Source organism: Gigantopelta aegis, chromosome 3, assembly GCF_016097555.1.
Source record: "Gigantopelta aegis isolate Gae_Host chromosome 3, Gae_host_genome, whole genome shotgun sequence".
Lineage (NCBI taxonomy): Eukaryota > Metazoa > Mollusca > Gastropoda > Neomphalida > Peltospiridae > Gigantopelta > Gigantopelta aegis.
In genome coordinates this window covers 54,165,754-54,191,724 of record NC_054701.1, presented here as the reverse complement: position 1 = coordinate 54,191,724, position 25,971 = coordinate 54,165,754, and the positions used below count along the sequence as shown (strand labels likewise).

Here is a 25,971-nt window from a genome sequence, read left to right as displayed (position 1 = left end):
GAAGCATTAGCAAAATACAAAGGAGCTAAAGTTAGTGTACACAGCAGAAACAAATTACATGCATATAGTATATACCCGGTAAGACATTTGATTAAATGACATGTTTATTAATATAAACTAAACTTTATGCAGAAAACAACATTAAAAGATAAAAAAGACCAATTACAAACACAGATTATATATATAAACAACCCCACTGCCAATCAGTGTCATGTGTTATGAGTATATGCACTGCACACCAGAGCAGTAAATGAGAAGTTGTGCAAACTATTACAAGACTGGTAATCTTCACCACTCATTGGTAGAACAACTTGAATTGTAACAGATCTTTTCTTTGTGTTAGTCCATTGCTCTGAAGTGCTCTCTTGTTGTGCTGTCTGAAGAAAGGATGGCCTTGGCTTTATTGGTAAATCTGCAGACCCAAGTGTAGCCATTTTGGATAAGGACATACACGTAGACCGAGTCGACACTAACGAAAGACCTTGAATCCCATAATCGTGCTGCCGGAAAGCAGGCTGATTAAGATCTGTGATCATGGCAGCAGTAACCATTGCATCCTCTGCATATTCTTCATCTAACATGCAAAAAAACTGCTGGATAATAATTAAGTCAGATTTATATTTGATCGTTTTATATCCATTTTCCAAATACAAAACATGCCAACCTTACACAGCAGAAACAAATTACATGCATATAGTATATAAGACATTTGATTAAATGACATTTATCAAATGAATAGTGATGGCTATATTGAGGAATGAAGAATTTTAGATTACAGTTACTGTATTTTAATCACACACACACACACACACACACACACACACACACACACACACAGAGACACAGACACACACACACAAACACAAACACACACACACAAATGATGACAAAAACTAATAAATATGAAAACAATAAAACACAAAATCTATTAAGAAAAAAGAACAGTTGATATTTTCCATATTAAAAAATACTTCAATCAATTTAGTAATCAATCTGTGAGGCCCATTAATTGATAATAAAATCAGTGGTGATAGCCAGCATTATACTAGGCAACCTCTCCTGAAATTCCTCTGCCTTGCAGGAAATGCTGGACAGTCTCCATATGCATGAAGCCTGAACACCTCCATGCAGAGGCTGGTGGTATACAACACTGAATTTCAGCTGATCTGAGTAATGTCCAAAGGTCAAGCAACCTGACATGATTTTCACCAGCAGTGCAAATAGCCAAGGAAACCAAAACTGTTCCATCCTACCTGCATGGTGCCAAGCGCAGCACTTTATAAGGTTTTGCAATGCATTTGTGAAAACCTTGTCAAAACAAATGGAGCACAAATTGGGCAACTGGTTGTTCAAACATGTTGCAAACAAATGCATGTGCAGAAATGCCTCATACATGTAACTAGATCATCCTGAGCACCATGGTTCTCTACCTGAGACTGACTGAACTGAGGGCTTGATGTAAGTACAGCACCCCCATTGATCCATCAACTCTAGGATCTGCAATGCCTAGTGACCAAGAAATGTGGGCATCATACCTCCCCAATTGTTGATATACATGTATGCAACCATCAGCTGTTAAATATAACCTTTAAAAAAAGATGTGTGAAGCTTCTAATTCCCAAATGCTGATATGCAGACCTTTAAAATGTTCATAGATAGACCTGTAAAATGTTGAGATTTAGAACCCTGTCTCCCAAATGACCACCACACACTTCCAATGAACATTACCAAGTCTGGAAATGGTGGCTTTAAATGGATGGCTTCAACAGATACTGGTGGACAGACCAATCGATTCCCTCAAATCATCCAACACCAGTTGTGACCATCCAAAACCAAAGACAAATGAAATTCTCTTAAACCATCTTGTCCAAACTAGAGTTTAAGACATATGGAGTGTACAAACTGATATACAATCTTAAGACACTGTAATTAACCAATCGTCCAGTTAATTGTACAACAGGAACAAAGTTAAAACTATGGAAAGGAAAATAAAAAATAAAAAGTAATTAAAACATTGCAACTGGATCCATAACCCAAGTAAACTACATGAATATTTCAAATCAACGAGACCAGTGAATGAACAGTCTCTGTGGTCCAGTGCCAGGAATAGTAATAATTATTATGATGCATTCAATCTTTAACTTATTGGAGGACTAGAAAAGACTTCCAAACTAAAACTAATTTGATTAACATTAAAAGTAAACAATATAAGTCTTCAACGCTTAGGCACGATCTGAGGCCTAATCAGAGTTAGTCTGATAAAGCGAGTTACTTAATAATTTAATTTTGCTTACTTTACTATCAAATATCTTGAGCCTACTGATCTGTAAAGCAATCCTATGAATGAATCCTAGCTCTTTGTATGTTTAAAATCAAGCTATTTTAGTATGTAACCGTAACCTTTGTCCTAGTTACTTTCACACCAATTACATGTGTTCTTTGCATGAGAGTATAAAAAGAAATATGTACCAATGAGCTTAATTTAATATTATACATGTATAATAAGTGTCATTATGTAAAATGTTTATTATATAACCAAGCAATATAAAATACAATAAATTTTTACCTGTTTTGTTTCTTTCTCCTTGCAGCTCCTGTAAAATAAAAAAAGGTAGAATAAGAACATTCTTTCAGAATAAACTACAATGTCAATTATCAAGTAACAGGCAATATAGCAAATACTTTATCTAATAAATGTTAATTATCAATTAACGGGTAATGTAGCAAGTATTTTATCTGAATTGCAGTAATGAGTTTCTTAATTGGTATGAACGGCTGTGAATTAAGGTACACACATCATGCTTAGCATGTTTGTTTGGAACACCAGTGGATTATTATCATGTGCCCATGCAATCCTAACACTGACCTTACTAATGTACCAGCCCTACAGTGTTAGGTGCTCGTGATTATATCTATCGTGGTCTGGTTTATTATCTAACGTGGCTAGAACTGGACGCGTTGTGAGTACTTCCTTGATTCACTATGGCACCAAATCATACCTGTAGCACCTCTGATGTATATAACAAGAATTACTTTGGTTATAAAAAGATTTATTAAAATATTACTGATTACATTAGTCTGGTCAGCTTCGCACTTGTGTGTCTATCTCAGTTCTCCATAGGGAGAGCTTCCCCAGAGTGTCAACCTTACGCTGTCTGGTGTGCTAAGCAGAGGGCTGGCTAGAAGCTGCCTTAGTGTATGTACATGTAGTGATGGCTAATATGCCAAAATTGGCAATGTTGATGGTTCATCTGTTTTCGTTCAGCTGTCTATCTGTCTTGTACATGGCGACGCTAATTAAGATTTATATGGCACTTTCTTCTCGACTGTCTAAGTTAAATATCTCATAGAAAAAGAAAAAGAAAGAAATGTTTTATTTAACGATGCACTCAACACATTTTATTTACGGTTATATGGCATCAGACATATGGTTAAGGACCACACAGATACTGAGAAAGGAAACCTGCTGTCGCCACTTCATGGGCTACTCTTTTCAATTAGCACCAAGGGATCTTTTATATGCACCATCCCACAGTCGTGGTGCACTGGCTGGAACGAGAAATAGCCCAATGGGCCCACCAACAGGGATCGATCCCAGACCGACTGCGCATTGAGCGAGTGCTTTACCACTGGGCTATGTCCCGCCCCAAATATCTCATAGTGTCATATTAATATATTATAGTGTCATATTAATTCTGGTTATTCAAGGGTAATGGTGTTACACTAAGGCTTACCATCCAGAGCTTGTGCTGTCGACAGCCAAATTACTGGCTAATTTAATGTCTTTAAAAAAAAATTGCTAATAAAATTTGTAAGTGGCAACTTTCTGTCTTCTAAAGGGAACAAATGGTTACATAATCTATCTCACACCTCAAACATAATTATTAATAATACCAAATATTCAATTCATGATCTCGTGACGGGTAACGAGAAATGGTACATGTCATCCAGAATACCGCGTAATGTTTGCTTATTTTAATCATTACGTTTATTAATTTTAATGGCAGGCGTTCAACATGTATGAAAGCAAAGATCTGTACTTTGTTATTCTAACTTTGAATAGTCTTTGAATCAAAGTAATAAAAACTGACCAACAATGCTTGTAAATTAAATTAAGTTCAATACACATACATGCTAGTTCAAGGCCAAAAGACAAGTAGGCTATCTGAAGCTGTCAGTGTGAATATAGGTCACGCTTCACAATCAGCAGGAAATGAACATGCAGTATTTATACAAATTGCAGTTAAACATACACTGAATAAAATTAGTTTACAATGATCATGACATGATCATGAAAGAGTTCTTTCAACTACTATAACACTCATTGTTTTAACGTGGGTGTATCAACAATGAGCAAAACAATGCATGTGATAGTCGCATTAGATAGCCTAAAGTATATAGCATGCATAAAAACATTTTACAAGTTAAGAGGTGTTACATTAATTTGGCCACGTCAAGTTTTATATTTAACTACACACAGTAACACTAGCTCATTGTCAATACAGAATCACAGTGGTTTGAAACTGTTCATTTATGTTTAGAAAATTATGACTTAATGCGATTTGATCCAATAGGAAGAGATTCCTCCAGAATAATGGAGGACTGGTAGGACTGTCCGGGCCTGCAGCTACATGTTGCATGTTGAACGTGTGCTTTAGTTTGCAGACAAGGCAATTACCTGGTGGTGTATGACAGATGTCACACCTGGGTGTGGTTCTACCTCACACACACGAGTCGCACCTGTGTGTTGTTCTACCTCACACACACGAGTCGCACCTGCATGTTGTTCTACCTCACACACACGAGTTGCACCTGCATGTTGTTCTACCTCACACACTCGAGTTGCGCCTGCGTGTTGTTCTACTTCACACACACGAGTCACAGAGCCGACTCTCAGTTCCTCACTTGATGATGTGGCAACACTAGCTGAAGCATGTTTTGTTTTGTTTTCACTCTTTTCTGCCACAACAGGAAGGTTTGGTGTCTCCATTTCCCAATCCATTTGCTGTGCCGATATTGCACTAACAGCTTCCTTTTCTCTGTCCTCCAATGTCAGAGGCATCTCTGAGCTCACAGCAGTTCTGGTTTTAGTATCACCCATTTCAGCTGTTAATTCCTGCTTAACACCCTAATGAATGAAAACAATGTGATTATTATTCACATATAATCCTTGGATGTGTTCTTTCTATAACATCTGTAATAATGAGCACTATATACGTCAGGATAGAAAACTATTGCTACATATATTAATTTATAATTTTTAATGTGTCTCGTAAAAAATGTCAAATTTGATGAAAGTAGTGCATTTAGTGACTGCAAACCTAGTAACAATCATGTATGACCAATAATCAACAAGACATTGTAAACACTGCAAATCCCCTTGCCGTTTAGCAATAATACTTATGCCAAATTTATGCATACATGTATGTCATTACTACAAGATGGCATATGCATGACATTAATCCAGAATTATAAATATGAGATCAAGACTTTTGAGACAGCATAATGAAACAGAATCAGTCATAAGTCTATTTTTAGCAAGTGACCTTTATCTTTGAAGCAGAGGCAAAACGCAAACTAGTTCAAGATACATGATTTGGCCCGATCTATTCCTATACATGTATGTAAAGGTTGATGAAAGTCAGATGAGAAATGAAGTCTGTAGAGCGGTGATGTCATCATTTTGAACACTACATGTATGTTCAAATAAAATGGCACACAACTTGTATCTGTGTGTGAATAACAGGGTTTATGGCATGTGACCAGAAATGTTTTCAATTTGGGTTCCCATATTATTAATTTAGCCATGTGTACGTAAGGGCAAGTAAACAAACCCAAACACTTTAAATAATAACAAGGTATTGGAAACACTGCAAATCCCCTCACAATTTCATGATCGTATTCTTTTCTTGACCTTTGATGCAAATTAAGAGGCGAACTCTAAATTTGATTGATTAATCATTGACTATTGAATGTCAAACATTTGTTAATTCTGACTCATAGTCATCAGAGAAAACCCGCTACATTTTTCCATTAGCAGCAAGGGATCTCTTATATGCACTTTTTCACAGATAGGAAAGCACATACCACGGTCTTTGACCAGTTGTGGTGCACTGGTTGGAACAAGAAAAACATCAATCAGTTGAATGGATCTACCAAGGTGGTTGGAGCGAGCAAGCAAGCACTCAACCGACTGAGCTAAATCCCACCCCAAGTTTGATGACAATTGGATGTACACATGACTACATACGCACGGTTAAGATGGATGTACGCATGACTACATACGCACGGTTAAGATGGATGTACGCATGACTACATACGCACGGTTAAGATGGATGTACGCATGGCTACATACGCACGGTTAAGATGGATGTACGCACGACTACATACGCACGGTTAAGATGGATGTACGCACGACTACATACGCACGGTTAAGATGGATGTACACACGACTACATATGCACGGTTAAGATGGATGTACGCACGACTACATACGCACGGTTAAGATGGATGTACGCACGACTACATACGCACGGTTAAGATGGATGTACACACGACTACATACGCACGGTTAAGATGGATGTACGCACGACTACATACGCACGGTTAAGATGGATGTACGCACGACTACATACGCACGGTTAAGATGGATGTACACATAACTACATATGCACGGTTAAGATGCTATATCCCCTTGATGACTCATCACTAGGGGATAAAAAAAGTCCAACAAAACAAATGAGCAATGAAGCATGGCAACAGGTAATGATCAGTTATGTTAAAGTCTCTAACATATATGATACGAAATGAGACAACTTGTAAGATCACTGATGCTTAGACGACATTTGGAATCTAATATTTCCTACATGTATCTTCTACTACCCAGGGAAACATATTTAGAAACATATATTGACCTTTCATAATTAAAAAAACTTTAGTAACTACTTAAAGAGATTTTTTGGAATTAGTAAACCTACACATTAATGCCTGGATGAAATTAATAGACTGAAATGTAACAAACATTTTATTATGTTGATATTTTTGCATTTACCATTCAGTTTTGTTAGATTAAGCATACATTTGGCATTAATTTGTATTATATGTCAGGTTTTAGAAAAATATTCCACATTATTGAAATTCCAAGCTTCGAATATTCCAGTACCTTTAGGAGCTAATGCTTTCTAGTTTTGGTACTTTCTAGAATCTTCCAATGGCTGCTATGTTTTAGTTCTTTCTAGAATGTTCCAGTACTTTCTAGAATGTTCCAGTGCTTTCTAGAATGTTCTAGTGCTGCCCCCAGATGGTGTATATATACTGAACAAAATAAGAAACTTCCGCTAACTTTGCTTGAACATAACTTGATGAAAACAAACCGGGGGAATAATTGTTATATATGCATTTAAAGAGTGTTCCATGATGCAACGTTTGGTGCAAAAATCATGGCCATAGGTTAACAGAAACTGGGAGAAATTTTGACCAAGTGTGTGGTAGGGGTTAAAAAAACAAACACCCACTTAATAACAGGTATGACCACCTCTTGAATTGACCACTGCAGTGCATCGCAGGTGCATAGAATTGACTAAAGTGTTGATTTCTGCCAGTGGAATATTGTTCCATTCCTGAATGAGTGCTTGACGAAGTTCATTGACGTTAGCAGGTGGGGTGGGTTGGGACGACGCCTCAATCGTCTGTCCAGACTATCCCAGACATGCTCGATGGGGTTGAGATCAGGACTTTTAGCGGGCCAGTCATCACTGAAATCAATGTTATTTGTCCTAAGAAAATTTACAGTGTCTCTAGCTGTATGAGAGGTGGCATTATCATGCTGAAAAATCGAGATGTTGGCGTTGTTATGGAACAGAGGAATGACGTGATGAGCGAGAATGTCATCGCGGTAACGTTGAGCATTTAAATTGCCATCAATGACGACTAGTGGTGAATGATAACCATGGGCAATGGCTGCCCAGACCATGACACAACCCCCACCCCTGAAACGATCTCGTTCAAGAATACAACAGTCAGCATAGCGTTCATTTCTCCTACGGTAGACGCGCACCCTGCCACCACTACGTTGTAAAGAAAATCTGGATTCATCCGAAAAAAGATCGGTATTCCAGCGTCGCCGTATCCAACGAGTGTGTACACGTGCCCAATTAAGGCGATTTAGACGATGACGTTGCATTAAAACACATCCGACGTAAGGACGTCGTGCATGTAAACCGTTCTCCCGCAGACGATTACGAACAGTTTGCCCACTGATTCGGTTATTATGAAACCCAGGTGTGTTAGCAGCAGTAGCAGTGGCAGTTTGGAATCGATTGCGCAAATGCGTGTTCATGATATAGCGGTCTTGACCACGCATTGTAACACGCGGACGTCCACGACGTGGCAAGTCGTTGGTGCTTCCTGTTGTTCGAAATCTTACGCGAAGATTTCGTATGGCTCGACTAGAACTCCCAACATGCCTTGCAACGTCTTCTGTCGACATGCCAGCATCAAGCATGCCAATCGCCCATTCGCGTAAATTATTGGGTATTCTTGGCACACTAAAAAACCTACAATGTAAAAAACGTTTTCGTTCACTTGACAACAATGTCAGTAAGACAAGTAAAACAAATTGACTGAATACTACACGGGACATGTCGAACCATGCATGCACGTGCAAATTGAATTTCACGTTGTCAACGATTAACAGTGCAAAAATAATTGATAAAATTCATGAATCCTGATAATACAGCTTAAGGCTAATACTACCTATATAATTTCATTACACAATGAATTCTTTAACACAACAAATACTATATGTACAAATCGGAAGTTTCTTTTTTTGTTCAGTATACATTGTATAGGCCTATACGTGCATAGGTCAACTTAGTATTTTTCAGGTGCACAATGTCTTCATCCCAAAGCTGCTTACATTCTGATGATTCATTTTGTTACATTTGTAGATTCTACCTTGGCCCATGGCAGGCAAAACATGGAATCAAAGTATCTACGAAATTTGCACAGCTTATGAATTATACTTTGGCATGAAGATTGGGGATCAAGACAAATCATGGGCTCCACATGTAGTTTGTAGTTTGTGGTATATGTTGATCGAATTTGGAGGGATGGATGCGAGGTGACCGCCCCTCAATGCCCTTTGCCATACCCCAAATATGGAGACAACAACAGAACCATGTAAATGACTGCTACTTCTGTATGGTGGATATATCAACATTTAAGAAAACGAAAAATCGACATGATATCACATATCCAGATATTCCATCATCTATTGCTCCAGTTCCACACTCTGAAGAACTGTCTGTCCCGAAACCACTTGCTAAAGATTTGGAGAGTGAAGGTTAAAATTTTGAATCTGAATCTGAAGAACCTTACGTTGGTCATACTGACGAAGAAAAGAAGCAACCACACTTTCCAAACCAGCAGGAACTGGATGATTTGATTCGAGATCTCGGGCTGACAAAGTCTAATGCAGAGCTTCAAACATTAAGACTGATGGAGTGGAACCTTTTGGACAACAGTTGTCGAACTACAGCTGCTAGGAAAAGACATGAAAGGTTCTCAAAATATTTTTCGGTGAAAGATGATTTATGTTTCTGTAATGACATTAAAAACTTGTTTCAAGAACTGGGTATTGGTCATGAACCAAATGATTGGCGTCTCTTCATAGACAGTTCCTCCTGATGTCTCAAATGTGTTCTTCTGCACAACAAAACATTCTTACTTTCTTTGCCTGAGGGACAGTCGTGCTACAGCTCAACACTACTGCAAAAGACACTGGCCTCAAAGAGAACACTTTATTCCATGCACACAGAATGTGAAGTACCAGCCCTTGGTAGAATCAGAGAAAGTCCTTATGCCTCCACTGCATAACAAGCTTGGGCTTATCTAACAGTTTGTGAAAGCACTGAACAAAGAAGGCGAAGCTTTCAAATACATTTCCTACATGTTTCCACATCTGTCAAAAGCAAAAATCGAAGGTGGTATTTTTACCAAACCAGATGTTTGCAAGATGCTTCAATCACAAGAATTTTAAGAAAAAATTACATCAAAGGAACGAAATGCTTGTAGGTCGTTTAGAGAAGTGGTTGAAAATTTCCTTTGAAACAACAAAAGTGGGACTTATGAACAGTTAATAGAAAAGCTGATAAAGACTTGGATGCTGGATGTCTTTGAAATTGCATTTACTCCATTCTCACCTACATTTTTTCAGTGAAAATATGGGTCACATCAGTGAGGGAAGATTTCACCAAGATATATCAACTATGGAAAGAAGATATGAAGGGAAATGGGACTGCAAAATGATGGGTGACTATCTGTGAGGGTTAGTATGTGATGACTCATCATGTCATCGACGAAAAGTACAAAAAACTTTTCGTTTGTGATTTGTAATCTTTGTTGTTGATTTATACCTGTATAGTACAACATGCAGATTATCTATGTAATATTTGTGTTAATAAATGCCATTTAAAAAATCCATCAATATGTCTTTGGAGCGAAAAATCTCATAAATTTGTAAAACATTTCCTAAAAATAGTGAAAGTGAGATTCTGTGACTAAAACTAACACTAGAAGAAGTAATGACATTCTTATAATTGGTACACTTTAACTACATGTAAACATACTCAACACAAAAACTCACATAACTAAGAATTTTGAAAATTTCTGTTACATTGTGTATCGATCAAATGATCTGTAACAAGAAATCAAGTACATTGTATATGATGAAATTAATACTTTATATGAAGTATTGATCAAATGATCTGTAACAAGGAAGTTTTTTCTCCAGTTTCTCTCGAACGATGAGGTTGTGTTCTGAGAACGTGGCGATTTCTCTCCCCCCCCACCCTAGGGGCTGTGCTGCGATCGCTTGGGCCTTTGGCCAAGTATAGAATCGAGCACAATGGAGACTCAGCGACCGTGACACTACACTACGGCAGCGAGACGAAGCGACGCGCAACCAGTAGAAGACGGAGGAGGCGACCTAAGACTACACAGGGGGAGCCTAACTTGGCGGCTCAACCGCCAGGGGCGGCTCCACCTGTCCCGAAGAGGAGGACGAGATGCGGAACGATGCAGGGTGATCCAAACCCGGTGGCCAAACCACCGGGGGCGGTTCATTCTGCTACACCCACTCGACCGAAACACTCGCCAGGAACCATCCAGGGGCGGCTCCACCTGTCCCGAAGAGGAGGACGAGATGCGGAACGGTGCAGGGTGATCCAAACCCGGTGGCCAAACCACCGGGGGCGGTTCATTCTGCTACACCGGCTCCACCCACTCGACCGAAGCACTCGCCAGGAACCATCCAGGGGCGGCTCCACCTGTCCCGAAGAGGAGGACGAGATGCGGAACGGTGCAGGGTGATCCAAACCCGGTGGCCAAACCACTGGGGGCGGTTCATTCTGCTACACCGGCTCCACCCACTCGACCGAAGCACTCGCCAGGAACCATCCAGGGGCGGCTCCACCTGTCCCGAAGAGGAGGACGAGATGCGGAACGGTGCAGGGTGATCCAAACCCGGTGGCCAAACCACTGGGGGCGGTTCATTCTGCTACACCGGCTCCACCCACTCGACCGAAGCACTCGCCAGGAACCATCCAGGGGCGGCTCCACCTGTCCCGAAGAGGAGGACGAGATGCGGAACGGTGCAGGGTGATCCAAACCCGGTGGCCAAACCACTGGGGGCGGTTCATTCTGCTACACCGGCTCCACCCACTCGACCGAAGCACTCGCCAGGAACCATCCAGGGGCGGCTCCACCTGTCCCGAAGAGGAGGACGAGATGCGGAACGGTGCAGGGTGATCCAAACCCGGTGGCCAAACCACTGGGGGCGGTTCATTCTGCTACACCGGCTCCACCCACTCGACCGAAACACTCGCCAGGAACCATCCAGGGGCGGCTCCACCTGTCCCGAAGAGGAGGACGAGATGCGGAACGGTGCAGGGTGATCCAAACCCGGTGGCCAAACCACTGGGGGCGGTTCATTCTGCTACACCGGCTCCACCCACTCGACCGAAACACTCGCCAGGAACCATCCAGGGGCGGCTCCACCTGTCCCGAAGAGGAGGACGAGATGCGGAACGGTGCAGGGTGATCCAAACCCGGTGGCCAAACCACTGGGGGCGGTTCATTCTGCTACACCGGCTCCACCCACTCGACCGAAACACTCGCCAGGAACCATCCAGGGGCGGCTCCACCTGTCCCGAAGAGGAGGACGAGACGAGGAAACGGTGCAGGGTGATCCAAACCCGGTGGCCAAACCACCGGGGGCGGTTCATTCTGCTACACCGGCTCCACCCACTCGACCGAAACACTCGCCAGGAACCATCCAGGGGGGACCAAAGCTGTCAGCTCCACTGACAGTGGAGGCTCCTCCTGTAGAGGTTCCTTCATCGATGGACACGGGACACGTGGTCATTATTGACCCGCCGGAAAGTCCACCACCACCTCCGGTTGTTGTTGAAAAACCAGCGGAGATCCAGCGAGAATCCAAAAGGAGGAAGATGTCATCGGTTACCTCACCGAAGAAGTCCGACCAACCCGACTGGATTCTCGTATGTGATAAACTCCCAGCAAAGTATAGAGGAGCGGTCATTGGCGACTTCAACGATGCCAAACAACTCAGGGGACCCTGGTCAGACAAGCATTGGCGCCAACTTCCAACAGGACAAGGGAAGTATCAGCTCCAGGAGGCCACCCACTCCAACCAACTTTATGTGACAGCGCAGCAGGAAGGGCTGTACAGACAAGGACTCCTGATACCTACGATGCCCAACGCGACCATTCATCGCATCTTAAAGATGGTACTGCGGGACATCTACACAGGAGCCCTTGAACGTAACAACCAGTTTTTGATGGAAGGACTCCCCAACTTCTGCCCTGATCAGCCCATCAACTCACCATGAGTCCTGCTGCGTCAAACTTAACTAGGACAGGTAACCTCCTTTTTGGGCTTAGTTGGACTTTAAACACTTTTCGATCGAGCTTCAAAATTCGTATGTTTATTTTTTTCATAAATAGTCCAACGCATTTTACTTTGGCGCCCGTTCAATTGCTCAAATCACCTTAAAACCTTTTCGGCTGAGCAGTCAAACTTATTTTTGGGTTTAAATTCTTAGTCCGGACATGATGTTAGGTGCAGTTATTCTCTGTAGACTATAGCTTTTTCTAGTTAAACCCGAAGGAATCGAAATTCAGCCAGTCAGAACACGGCCCATTTTCGGTGTCTACTAGTCGGTCCGCGCAGTCGCTGGACACAACTAAATTCGTATTCCAAATTCCGCCCACTTCAAACTCATTCCCCCCCCCTTTTCTGTCCTGGACTTAGTCACTGGCAAAGGCCAGAGATTATGCCCAGGACAGACATGCTTGAAACCTTCGTGGTATATGAGCATGTAAATAAATATTGGAATGGTAACAAGGAATCAAGTAGCTAACAGATATCAATGTATTGCTTACATATCCACAACAACCAGCTTTAAAATAAATTTTAACATATTTTCTAACTGAAACATATATTTACAGTGCTTGGGCTTTCAGTTAACTTGGAGTCACAGAGCAATCAGTTTCAGGTTAACTTATATGTAACAAAGCAGATACTTTTGAGTATTTCATTGTTGTGGTGACCAGGTCATCACCTACGAGGAGCTAATCATATGTCATTAAATCAATAAGACACACATGCATGTTATTGCCATGTGATATCCGAAATAACGATTGATGTTCTCTCCAACAAAAAAATCATTTAACTGGCTTGCTGTTATTTAAAATCACTTACTAAGTCTAACTACATTCAGTGCCACTATTGAAGAGTCACTGTAATAATGCTAGGGTGCAATTCTGTTTTGTTGGTTCAGAAAATATATTACAACACAATAATACTTTGTTTAGTGCTTGTTGTTTTAATAGAGTACATTTCATCACTTCATCAACCATGCGCATCATGCTAAGTGATTACACAACTGCCCTTCAAATTGAAAGTCACAAGCAATATGCTGAACTATAAACGACTCTGCTTTCAATATCTGGTGTGTCCATCACAGAATGACAGTGGGACCTCATGCTTCTAACCAGATTCATAACACTCCCTGATTACCACTCTGTGGAGGGTTGGACGATCACAAGGAACTGGATGAATCCTGTAGACCCTGGGGCCTAGCTCGTCCCACACATGTTCTATAGAGTTCAGATCCAGTGAACAGGCAAGCCAGTCAATTCTTTGGAAGCCTTGTTGTTGAAGGAAAGCATTAACAATACGCCCTCTATGTGGTCATGTATTGTCATCTTGGAAGAATGGACCACCCCGATATCCTGGAACACCATGCATAAAGGGAACCAAGATTTCATCTCTTTAGTATACAGCATTTAAATTTCCATCCACAATATAGAGTTGTGTACGTCCAGTTGATGTTTTTCTGCCCCACACCATTGTATCAATTACTGAAACATCAGCAAAACTTTCTCTGTGACATCAATATATTAGGTTGTGGCCATCTTGAAATTGAAAGATTAATAATGTTTTCGTTGAATCTGCTTTTGTTGGTAAACAGAATAGAAGACCACTGACATTGATTCCATCGCCCATGCTGCCTACACCACTGCATCCTGGCTTGCCTGAATCGTGGAGTTAACTGCGGTCGTACTGCTGGATGTCTTGAATGAAGTCCATATGCCTGTAAACGACAATGAACTGTGCTTGGACTGACATTAACGTTGTGAGCATTCATGAGGTCAATCCGTAAATCAGTTCCGGTTATGAATCAATTCCAGAGGGACTCTGGATGCGGAGGTGTTTGTCCTGCCTGGCACCCTGGTCTTTGTGCATAGGAAATGGATCCAGTCAACTCCTATATTGAATACTCTGAACAACCTACATGTAGATAGAAATTGAATTTTAAGAGTTAGTATAATTAAATAAATGACACAAACCTCAGCAGTCTTGCTGACATCAAGTGCAGACAAAGTCTCTTCCACAATCTTTTTACCTCGTTTTGGTAGCTGTCTATGAGTAAATAAATTTTTCTTTTTAATATCTCTGTAATAGTTCTGAAACACAAGAGAAACCATTCATTATTATTACCTATACGAATCTGAGATTGTGACTGCCAGAATTTAAAACTAGGAGTAAACAAGGAGTCATATGTGTACTATGTATATTCACAAATGAAATTGAAAACTAGATCAATGTAGACAATAATTAATTCAGTTTGTTTTTTTAAAGACAATACAAAAAAGATAATAATAAATAAATAAATAAAAATAATAAAATAAACAGTAAGTAAAAAATAAATATAAAAAACCCCAAATGACTAAAATCAATTTAAAAAAATTATATCACACTAAAAATATGTATTATATTAGCTGTCAATAGCAAACAGAATTAGTTTCTTATTAAAAAGTTATGGAATGGAAAGGTAAAAACATATTTTTCATTTTAAAATCAAGAATAATCTGTTATTAAAAAGTATGACATTAATTGTCACATTTTTTAAGGAACAATAACAATTAAAAATGTTATGACAAGTAAAGTAATTCAGTCTTCAGAATCGTTTGTAGTTCACTGCTCTGAATTGCACACTACATCAGATTCGTATTATTTTGTCACTGTATATTACAACTTACGGTAATGAAATCTGAGAAAAAGTGTTTAATCTTCCAATAAAATGCATTCATACAAAGTAATTGATAATTAATTTGTTGATGGCGGACACTGAAAAGATAATTACTATTTGTTGGCGTCAATAAATTGAAACCAATCGAAAAACAAACAAAGCTTGACTGATCACACAATGTGCCTGTGATGTCTAATCAAGTACAAAGAGAAACAAGACAATGGTGCCTGACAACAAACAAGTCGGTACCTCGGTGTTCTCTAGTGTGTGCTTTAGTTTTTGTAATCCTAATTCTAAGTCACTGTCAAAAAGGGTAAAATAGTCCGAATTTTGTACAATTTTATTAAAATAAATGTGAGTCAGTTGTGACTCAAAACTGCGAGTTAAAGGAAACAAAAGACTTGTCATGCGTCATTTACATGTTATCGCAAACCTTGGGTAACATTAAACAAAATTATCACTATCTGCAGTTTGTAGATTGCATCTATAGCCACTGATTGGGTCGGCTTAAAAAAGATGATGTTTGAATGGTTTGTTATAATGGCTGAAACCTTGTTTTTATTCAGTCCATTCATAAGTCAAGTTTTTGTTATATGTTTTTAATGTAGAAAACTTGGGATTGTTTTCTCTTTTCATGAAACTTAACCTAACTTCACACTAAAAAAATGGCACTTTTCCCATTACAATAGATTGGTCGAAACATCCTAACAACCAATGAAATGACTAAATATCTTCCAGTGAGTCCTCTGCTTCCTGTTCCGGTCCCAAACATCAACGTTTTTCTTTCCCCTGAGAAACATCATCCGAAGAAACAGATTCAAGATGCCATAGACTGGAACAGTTCTCACTAAGTGGAAGATTTCAGCCACATTCAGCCAAACCAAATGATCCAAGGCCATGCCCATGCAAGCAATGTTACTGACTAACATGCATCATGGTGGCATTTGCAAGAACAATTAACTAAATAAACGATAGATGTTTTTATTTCAAAACAGTGGTACCAATAGTTTAGATGCAATCATGATCAGCTAGCTAGCTGCTGACACAAGACTCCTCACCCAAACAAGTGTGTAACCTAGTTAAAGTGCAGAGAACACATGGTAAAATCCTCACCTGTTGCATAGTTGGACATCTCTGGATGCAGTCTAGCATTCCCAACAGAGACGACATTGCCAGTGAGGACGACTTTTGTCACCACTACCAACCAGTCCCAAGTGATAGAAATTAACTGTCAACATCTTTGATGGAGACATCTCTGAAATGGTGGTTTGCAAAACTTGAGTCTGTGGCCGAAAAACATGCAGTTAGTCTGTCGTTAAGAGGGATGTTGCAGTGCAAGGACATCATTTCTGCTAGTGCTCTCAACTCATGCAGATTACAGGCAGACAGTGGTGGTAGCCTCGCATCTTCATACGCTTGTAGGCTAGTAGGGGGATTCACAAAGACAGCCCCAAAAGCACCAAATTTTAATGCCAGAAACGAAAAAATCCACGACTAGGGCATGAAATTCTGAAACCTTAGCAACTGTTGGCCTTCATGGTCAAAGCCTCTAAAAAGTGTCACCAGAAGTGCATAAAGGATCATTGTTAAGGTTTAGATTTACATCCCACTTCGGTGGCTGAAATGTCGAATCTGGTCTTTATGTCAAAGGCCTTATCATAGTATGTAACTTAGGAGCTAAGGCCAACTTCAAATTAGCTGCTGGATCTCAAATGGTTACTATGATGGAAATGTACTTTGCAATAGTAGATCTTTTAAGCTTCAAGGAATTCCTTGAGTACAACAGGAACACTGCCTAATCACCATCTATGGAAGTATAGCCATCAAAGATTATATGCAGAAGTTGCAGATGAATAATGAACCTTCATATATGCTTCCATGGATGCCAAAGAAAACTATTTATTCCTTAGACCTCTGCTGATAATATCCACACTTGTAGCTGGAAAAAGCACAGATTTGGATGGTGTTATCTGGACATGGGATGAAATAGTAGCCTGTAATAGTCTGATAGTGGTAGAGGATCTGGATATGCAAGTTGTAGAACATCTGGAAACCACAGACAGTTTGGTGATATGGGTGTGATCAACAACAGGCGACACCAATACTGTTGAACCTCAAGAGCTGTGGGATCTGGAATTAGCAAGACACACACCAAAAGTTGATAAATAAAGGAATCATAATGCAAACAGGTCCATATTTGGAGTCCTCGGTCTCCGGCACACCAACCAAAAGGCTTCAGGATGCAGCATCCACTGAGATGCCTGCAGTTGATGGCCTGGACAACAAGTCCACCTATACATTTGTGACTCCTGGAATGTGTCTAGCTATGATTTTTAATGGAATGGCATCAACCAGTTCATAAAGATAGATGGTTACTTGCAAAAGACTGCTAGAGTGTGTTCCACCCAATCTATTTATATAAGCCACTACTGTCATGTTGTCCTTCAGACTTGCATTCCTCAAATGATGCTGCCAATGTTGTATTACACTGAGGACTGCTTTTAACACTAGGACCTTGATATGAAACCAGCTTTCTTCTGAAGACTATATACAGCCCTGATTATGTTTGATTATTTAGGTGAGCACCTTTCAGAGATACATCCACTCATAGATGATGAAGAGACTACATGTAAGACATGTGAAATGTGACTGGAAGTTAGATAATCGGGTTCAGTTTGTCTCGAGCTATGTAGGGATTCAAAAATATCTGAACCCATCAAAGAAAAAGCCAACTTCTCAGAGTCATATCCTGGGTTGATATTAAGAGACCCAGAACACTTTCCCACTGAAAGAAAGTAACTGCTTCAGTCAAGACCATGTTGACTGTAATCTGGATTTGCTCCCATCAGTCGGTTGGGACTTGTACCAAACCAAAGTGTGGATGTGGAAGAGCATGGAGTTTCTGTGATGGGACCAACTGTGACTTTCCTAGCTTGATGATCCATCCCAAACACTGTGACAGTGAACTGACGGAGGAACGTTTATTTTTGTTTTTACATATATCATTGTATACTGGAAACCTCACAACTGTAACAAGTCTGTTTACATTCATTGTGCTTTCACAAAAAATAAGATTTTTCAACTATCCTTTTTCTAATTAAGTGTTAAAATAATGTGATATTGTATGTAAAAGTTATGTTGGTTTATAGAATGGTGGAAACAAGGCTAATTATGCAGCACTAACCTTCTTGTTTTCCTCCACTACCACATCATCATTTTTAATGTGTGTATGATCAGCATCCTTTTGTAATGGGTGGCTTTTCCTAGCATTCTTCATTACATTCATCACATCAATTGTAATATTACTGAGACGATGGTGTTCAACTTTTGCAGTAGGAATTGATGATGCCTGCACCTTTGGTTTTTGAGGTTTTACAATGCTAGAGGTTTCTGGAGTTGCTGGAAATAAAGAAAAAATTATCTGCCAGTAACACAAAAATAAGACTATGTAACAAATAGTAGATGATTTAAGTTCTACTTAGGAATCTCATATTCCTGAAAACAATTCTCAATTACAATGCAAAATGGAATGGCATCAAAACCTTGAATCAGGTAGAAATCTTGAATTCTGTCAGTAGAGTCAAACCCCACCTAACGACTATCCCGGTATTAAGACCATTCCACTATTAACACCACTTTTACTTATTATTTTATATGTAAAACTACCCTGGCATTAAGACCACCTCAATTTGCGGATTATGACTAGTAAAGTCAGTCCCATATTGGTAGTTTTTAGTGCATTTCGACCCCTTCAACAAATTTTCTGCACTTTTTTCATTTACAAAAGTGTTGAAAAGTCACGCATCTAATGGTTTCTTTGTTCTTGCGGATTGTTAACAAATGGCAGGTAGTACACTCAAAGAGTAATCATGTTAGTTTAATCTGTGGAGCATAAAAAGTATACAGGTACTTTTAGTTTCCGGAAAACATTGTCACCTAGTTAATATTAATGAGCGATGTAATGGGCTGATTGGTTGTTTTCATACAGCAGTCAGTCAAGTGACCCACACACATACCGATTACAGCGACATGCTAATTAAACACATTTATAAAGAAACACACTGACTATACAAATTATGTAACTTATTGAGAAGAGCATCTGCACTGCAATTACTTTTAATGCCCATGGGCCCCAAATGTTGATTACTCTGAGGTTGTAGCGACACGTGTGTATTATTGTATTATTATCCCAACGAGACAGGACAGACCTAATTGTTAATTGGAATATCACTCCATCAAGATCACCAACTAATCCAATAGGTTAAAAAACAAGTGTTATTTAGAGAGGCAACATTGACAAAGCCAATTTGTGTATTTTGTGCGAGGTGTGTTAAAGCGCTGAAAAACAAACATGAATTATAAAACAATTATTAGTATTAAATATTTATTCAATACTGACATTAAACCTGGACAAAAAGTATTAATAAGCAAATTCATTAGACATTTATGTTCAAGGAAGGAAGCAAATGTTTTATTTAACAATGAACACATTTTATTTACGGCTATATGGCATCAGACATATGGCTAAGGACCATACATATATTCAGAGAGGAAACCTGCTGTCGCCACTTCATGGGCTACTCTTTTCGATTAGCAGCAAGGGATCTTTTATATGCACCATCCCACAGACAGGATAGTACATACCACGGCCTTTGTTACACCAGTTGTGGAGCACTGGCTGGAACGAGAAATAGCCCAATGGGTCCACCGACGGGGATCAATCCTTGACCGAGAGTGCATCAAGTGAATGCTTTACCACTGGGCTACATCCCACCCTACATTTATGTTCATCTCATTATGTTAATTTATAACAAATGCATGTATTGATCATATTAAATCGGAATGACAAAATTATTATAAGCAATCAAGACCATATACAGTTAAACCTGTCCTGTAATCAGCGGCCACTTTTTTTCCTCCCAAACAATTTATAGTGTAAATGCACCTGTAATAAGTGGTCACCTGTCTAACGTGGCTAGCGGCCACCTAAATCGGATCCCAAATCGCTAAAATACTTGTATTAAGTGGCCACATTAAATGGTTACTGTTTTATAAAAGGGATATTTTAACAACAGTGATAATGTGCAGCAAATTACCGATATTCACACCTTCATGAATACTAGTACCCACTCAGTTCCGACATCTCAACAGTCTATCAATTAAGAACGTTTGACTCTGAAATGGATCTAATTGCCTCTGGGCAAGCTACGCTTGACATATGTAAATTCACTTACTATGACAATACACCGCATGAAGTAGGGATTAAATAAATGGAAAAAGAAAACAAATTTGTTGAAAACGGTTAATTTAATTCATTCCAGTTGCATTTTTTTTTTCTGAAGGAGGCAACATGTCAAAAGTTGATTTATAGTCAATTGTGAAGCAAACATCCGTTAATTAGCAGTACATATGGTAAAACAAGAAACAACAAATTGTTTAAAGACTCTATATGTGCCAACCTGTAATCAGCGGCCACCTATCTGAAGCGTCCAATTTGATCTACTCCCTTGTGTGACTGCTTAAGACAGGTTTGACTGTACATGTATATGTGCACAATGCAGAGTCAAATGAGCATTTGTGAAAATAGTGCTTGATTCCATCAATCTTTATCAAGTGTCTCATCTATAGGAGGACAGCACTAATTATTAACATAATTTAATCAATTTATATATTAGAATACATAATGATTAAATGAAACATTTACATATCATAATACATGTAAAAACATTAGTTACAGACATTTGTCAATGCATTGCACAAAAATTCAGTTAATAAAAATGTATGGTAAGTGTATTCAATAAACAAAAATCACATGTTATCCCACATCAAATCCACTGATTAGAAGGAATTCATGAGAATTTAATTGTTTTATGATTTTTTACAATATACAGTAAAGTACTATTATAACAAATCAGAAGGGATCATGATAGTTCGTTCGTTATAGCAGTAGTTCGTTGTACACGTTTGCATAAATTGGTCATTAAATTAATATATATGGAAATCAAACAGGACTTTAGTTTGTTCTATATGCAGTAATTCATTCTAAGCATACATGTATTCGTTATAAGTGTACTTTACTGTATCTAATTAATATCTAATATCAGACAATAATGGTTACATGTATCTGGACATGAAAATTGTGTTTTCTTACAGATGTTGCCTCAATTAACACTGGATGTTGACTAGCACCAGTTTGCTATAAAAAGTTTAGACTGTCTAGTTTAAGTACAAGGTGTGACATTTTAATCTTTGCTGTTCACTGCATGAATACAAAACACATACATGTAACTAATTACTACTGAACAAACAAAACATGTTTTGACTTTGTAGTCTACCAACAACACAAACTGGAAGATATATGCACAAACTGCCTCTACATACCAAAATAATGATAAATTAATTATGCCAAAATTAACTGGTAATATATTAAATTAAATTAAATTAAATTAAATTAAATTATATTATAAAAACAACACTGTCACATTACATGCAGCCAAAATCAGATGATTTATATGCATGTAGCTTGATTTATATTTGTAAACAAATATATCAGAACAGATCCATCTTGCAGCTATACTCTATGGTTCTGCAAAAAAACCCAGTAATATAGCCTGCAAAATAGGAAATGTGCTTTTGAGACAAACCTTTGCCCTTTGCTGCTTGCGTCATAGGAAATATAATACCTACTTTCCACTGACTTAACTGGCTGTTGCACTGAAGTATCTGGCTGAAACTGGGAAGGCTTTTTATTCAAATCATTTTCTGAATTTTCACTTATCTGTGGTTAGAAAACAAAAATTAAATTAACTTAATTTAGGAATTTTTTCTAATTTAGAATTTAAAAAAAGAAGTTTTACACTGCATTCAATTGCTACCATTTATAATGCAAATATACATAACTTCAGACAGCATTTGTCATATGACATGACATCAATGAACATACAATACTATATTAGGTTTGATTTTTAGTGAATATGTTTATGGATACATGCAATAGGCCCAACACACACAGGATCTATGGTCTTGGTCTGGTGAGTATGGTACTAGTCAAAAATGAAATGCACTGAACTGAATCCGACAAAAGACATACATATGTGCTGGTGCAAACTACAAATTTGGCAACAGACGATATAGAACATGCTCTATATTTTCACACTGCCAGTCTAGAAGCTACACAATGTTGATCCTACTTTTTCATTTTTCTTAATAAACAACCATAGGCATATGGGCTCCCATTTTTGTAGGGGGCAGCCTGCTTTTGCCCTAATTAAATGAAAATGCCTAAATCTGGATGACAACATTTATCCATACTAGCATTAGCATCAAACAGCTACATGTATACAGGGTTGTAAACAAAACTCTACTTGTAATAGTGTGGGTAGAATGTTGGAAAAATATGGTGGAAAGGTTTCAGGCATGCTTTTTTTGCCCAAATATCTTTGCTGTTTTTGCACAAATTTGAGGATCTGCTCTCGACTGGGGAGGAGGGACAACTGTCCCCTACCCCACCGTCTCGTACACTCATGTACATGTATAAACAACAGGAAAGTTATATATTAATCAGTTTGGAATTGTCGTAATTATTATTGTTGAAAGGGTTTAAGCATTGAACAATATTTTTCAGTATGATTATAAAAGAATTTTGTTACTGTATGTTCAAGTTATTGGTGTGGCACAAGTCCAAAACACAGCCATGTTCAATTAAACAACTCGGTTTAAGCATGTGCTATCAGAGTATATTCCTGTGTTTCTTATAAAAACTGAAATAAATTAAACAAATTTCACAGAACCAAGTCTTACTCTAATGATGACATAATAATATGTTACCCATTCCCTAAGAATTAATTTAGTAAATGTGTATGTTTATTTCAAAACTGTACACCAGGTAATAAAGCTGCAATATGTTCTTGTTAAAGTGGCTGACTATACTGTTCAAAAACAAAAACTACCGAGACCATCAAGTCCCAGACAATGTCTGTCTATTTGTCATCTGAACCTGCCAACGCTGCGACTGAAGAAGCAGTCAAGTAAACAAAAAGAAATGTAAACATACCTGGTAAGGAATACAATCAGTATGACAAAGAAACTCATACTGAGATATTGTCTGTTATACAGTTGAAAATGGGGCAACAAAAGACAATTTATGACTGAATTATGCACTGATTTATTGGTATATTAATTTACTATTTACTAGTTTATTTTTTGCAGGTTATTTTTGTGTAAAAATTCTTTGAAAATAAAGTATTTTACCAAACAAATAGCCAAAGAGTATATAATAGACTATAAATGAGTGACATGCTATTAAAGAACATACCTCTGATGATGGAGAACTGCCTACTGATTGCGGAAGTGAAACTACAGATGGGGTGGGTGATGGTCCGGGAGACTGGCCGAATGCAGGAAAATCAAAGTTTGTGAATGTGTCACCATCACACTCATCAGTCTCATCTCCACTGAAGGTAACCACAGTTGGTTTGCCATCAACCAGTTTCTGGTGCTTCTTTTTCTGTGCAGCTGAAAAATTACCTCAAGTGAACTATGCATTGACTCTATAAAATAAATATGTCATATTTTCCTCCATTGTATCCATATTTTAGTACATGTGTACAAAACTAATTTTCTAATAAAAAAGGTAGTTTTATTCCATATTTTATGAGACTAATACGAAAATCAGTTGTACATGTGTAATTAACAAAATTTGGATAGAATTCGTCAAGTAGTTTGGAGAAGAAATTGAAAAGGTGAAAAGGTTTATGAAAGACAGACAACAGATGACACACTATGATGGACGAAAATGAATACCAATAGGTTACTTGAGCATTGAAAATTGGTGCCCTCTATAATGAGAACAAAGTTTAGTAACCTATATTTTGGAGTCCAACAATATTTGAACTTAAATATTATTCCATTGAAATCTGAAGGGGACAATGCAGTGACAAAAATGATTCAATAAATGGTTAACACCACATCACAATTAAACCAAAATCAGCTATTGGGTGTCAAACAAAAGTATCGTCATCAACCCTAACTGCATTAAGCTTCAAACTTCGTTCAGTTTGTTTTCTTGTGCATGGTTTTTGCAGTTAACATCTGATTTGTTGTCGTCTGCTTGTTGATATTTTTATTAACAATAAAGTTCCAACAAGTAAGTATCTACAATGTAAATACAAGACTTTACAAACTGCAAAAACCATCATTTTTGTTTATTCCTTAAAATTACCAATATCGGGTCCACCTGACTTTTGTAAAAATGGAGGAAGATAAATTGACATTCGGGTGCATTTCACATGACCTCACACGTGCCAAAAGGTATGCTACATTGTTGTATCTCTATTGTGGTATATAACCGGCCTCGGTGGCGCAGTGGTTACGCCATCGGACTACAGGCTGGTAGGTACTGGGTTCGGATCGCAGTCGAGGCATGGGATTTTTAATCCAGATACCGACTCCAAACCCTGAGTAAGTGCTCCGCAAGGCTTAATGGGTAGGTGTAAACCACTTGCACTGACCAGTGATCCATAACTGGTTCAACAAAGGCCATGGTTTGTGCTATCCTGCCTGTGGGAAGCACAAATAAAAGATCCCTTGCTGCCTGTCGAAAAAAGAGTAGCCTATGTGGCGACAGCGGGTTTCCTCTTCAAAACAGTGTCAAAATGACCATATGTTTGACATCCAATAACCGATGATAAGATAAAAAATCAATGTGCTCTAGTGGCGTCGTTAAATAAAACAAACTTTACTTTTCTATTGTGGTATATAGTCCATTCAGAACAATTGTAAGTAATTTTGAGCGTACAAATTGTTTTAAGTTAATTTAATCAGTTCATTAGAAAATTTATATATTTACTAAATATTCACTGGTATGAAGATGTGCGCAGCTATGAAAGACACCTTTATGAAAGATAATAATGATTGAAGTATATTAATATTGAAGAAAACTTAAGGTGTTTTCTCTATTATCACCTGTCCTCAAAACAAATGCCCTAAGGATAGTAGTCTGGTTCGAACATCCTAACAGCCAATGGGATGGCCTAAAATTCTTCTACTGCATACTCCTTCCTGTTCTGGTCATGTGACTTAACTTCCTTCTTTTCCCTGAACAAATCGCACAGAGAACTGGAAGTGGGGAGGCTTGGGAGGGTATAAACCCTTGAGGACAGGTGAGTATTCACAAAAGAGAAGACAACTTAAGTTTTCTTTATCTCTTTTCAACTTCATTTGCCCTCAAAAAAACTCTAGCCTATGTAGCAAAGTCCAATAGGAACACCGTCTTCCTTGTCAAGACATCGAAGGGTGACGCAGTTAACGGCTCATAAGGTGCTTTGGACAAAGCCCGCAGTACAAGATTCAGGTC

At 38.6% G+C, this 25,971-nt stretch overlaps 1 protein-coding gene across 3 annotated transcripts in view; it reads right to left on the bottom strand.

Annotated features, from left to right (window-relative positions):
• The window catches only part of LOC121368244, a 174,830-nt gene that overhangs the window by 28,809 nt on the left and 120,050 nt on the right, over positions 1-25,971 (bottom strand). For 2 of the 3 annotated variants that reach the window (XM_041492886.1, XM_041492887.1), the window contains 7 exons: positions 23,932-24,131; positions 22,305-22,395; positions 18,802-19,016; positions 14,935-15,051; positions 4,679-5,128; positions 2,567-2,594; positions 275-574 (listed from right to left, as the gene is read on the bottom strand). In XM_041492886.1, coding sequence (XP_041348820.1) covers positions 275-574; positions 2,567-2,594; positions 4,679-5,128; positions 14,935-15,051; positions 18,802-19,016; positions 22,305-22,395; positions 23,932-24,131 — 1,401 coding nt within the window. The remainder of the gene's footprint in view (positions 1-274; positions 575-2,566; positions 2,595-4,678; positions 5,129-14,934; positions 15,052-18,801; positions 19,017-22,304; positions 22,396-23,931; positions 24,132-25,971) is intronic. The other variant, XM_041492888.1, reaches the window with a different exon arrangement.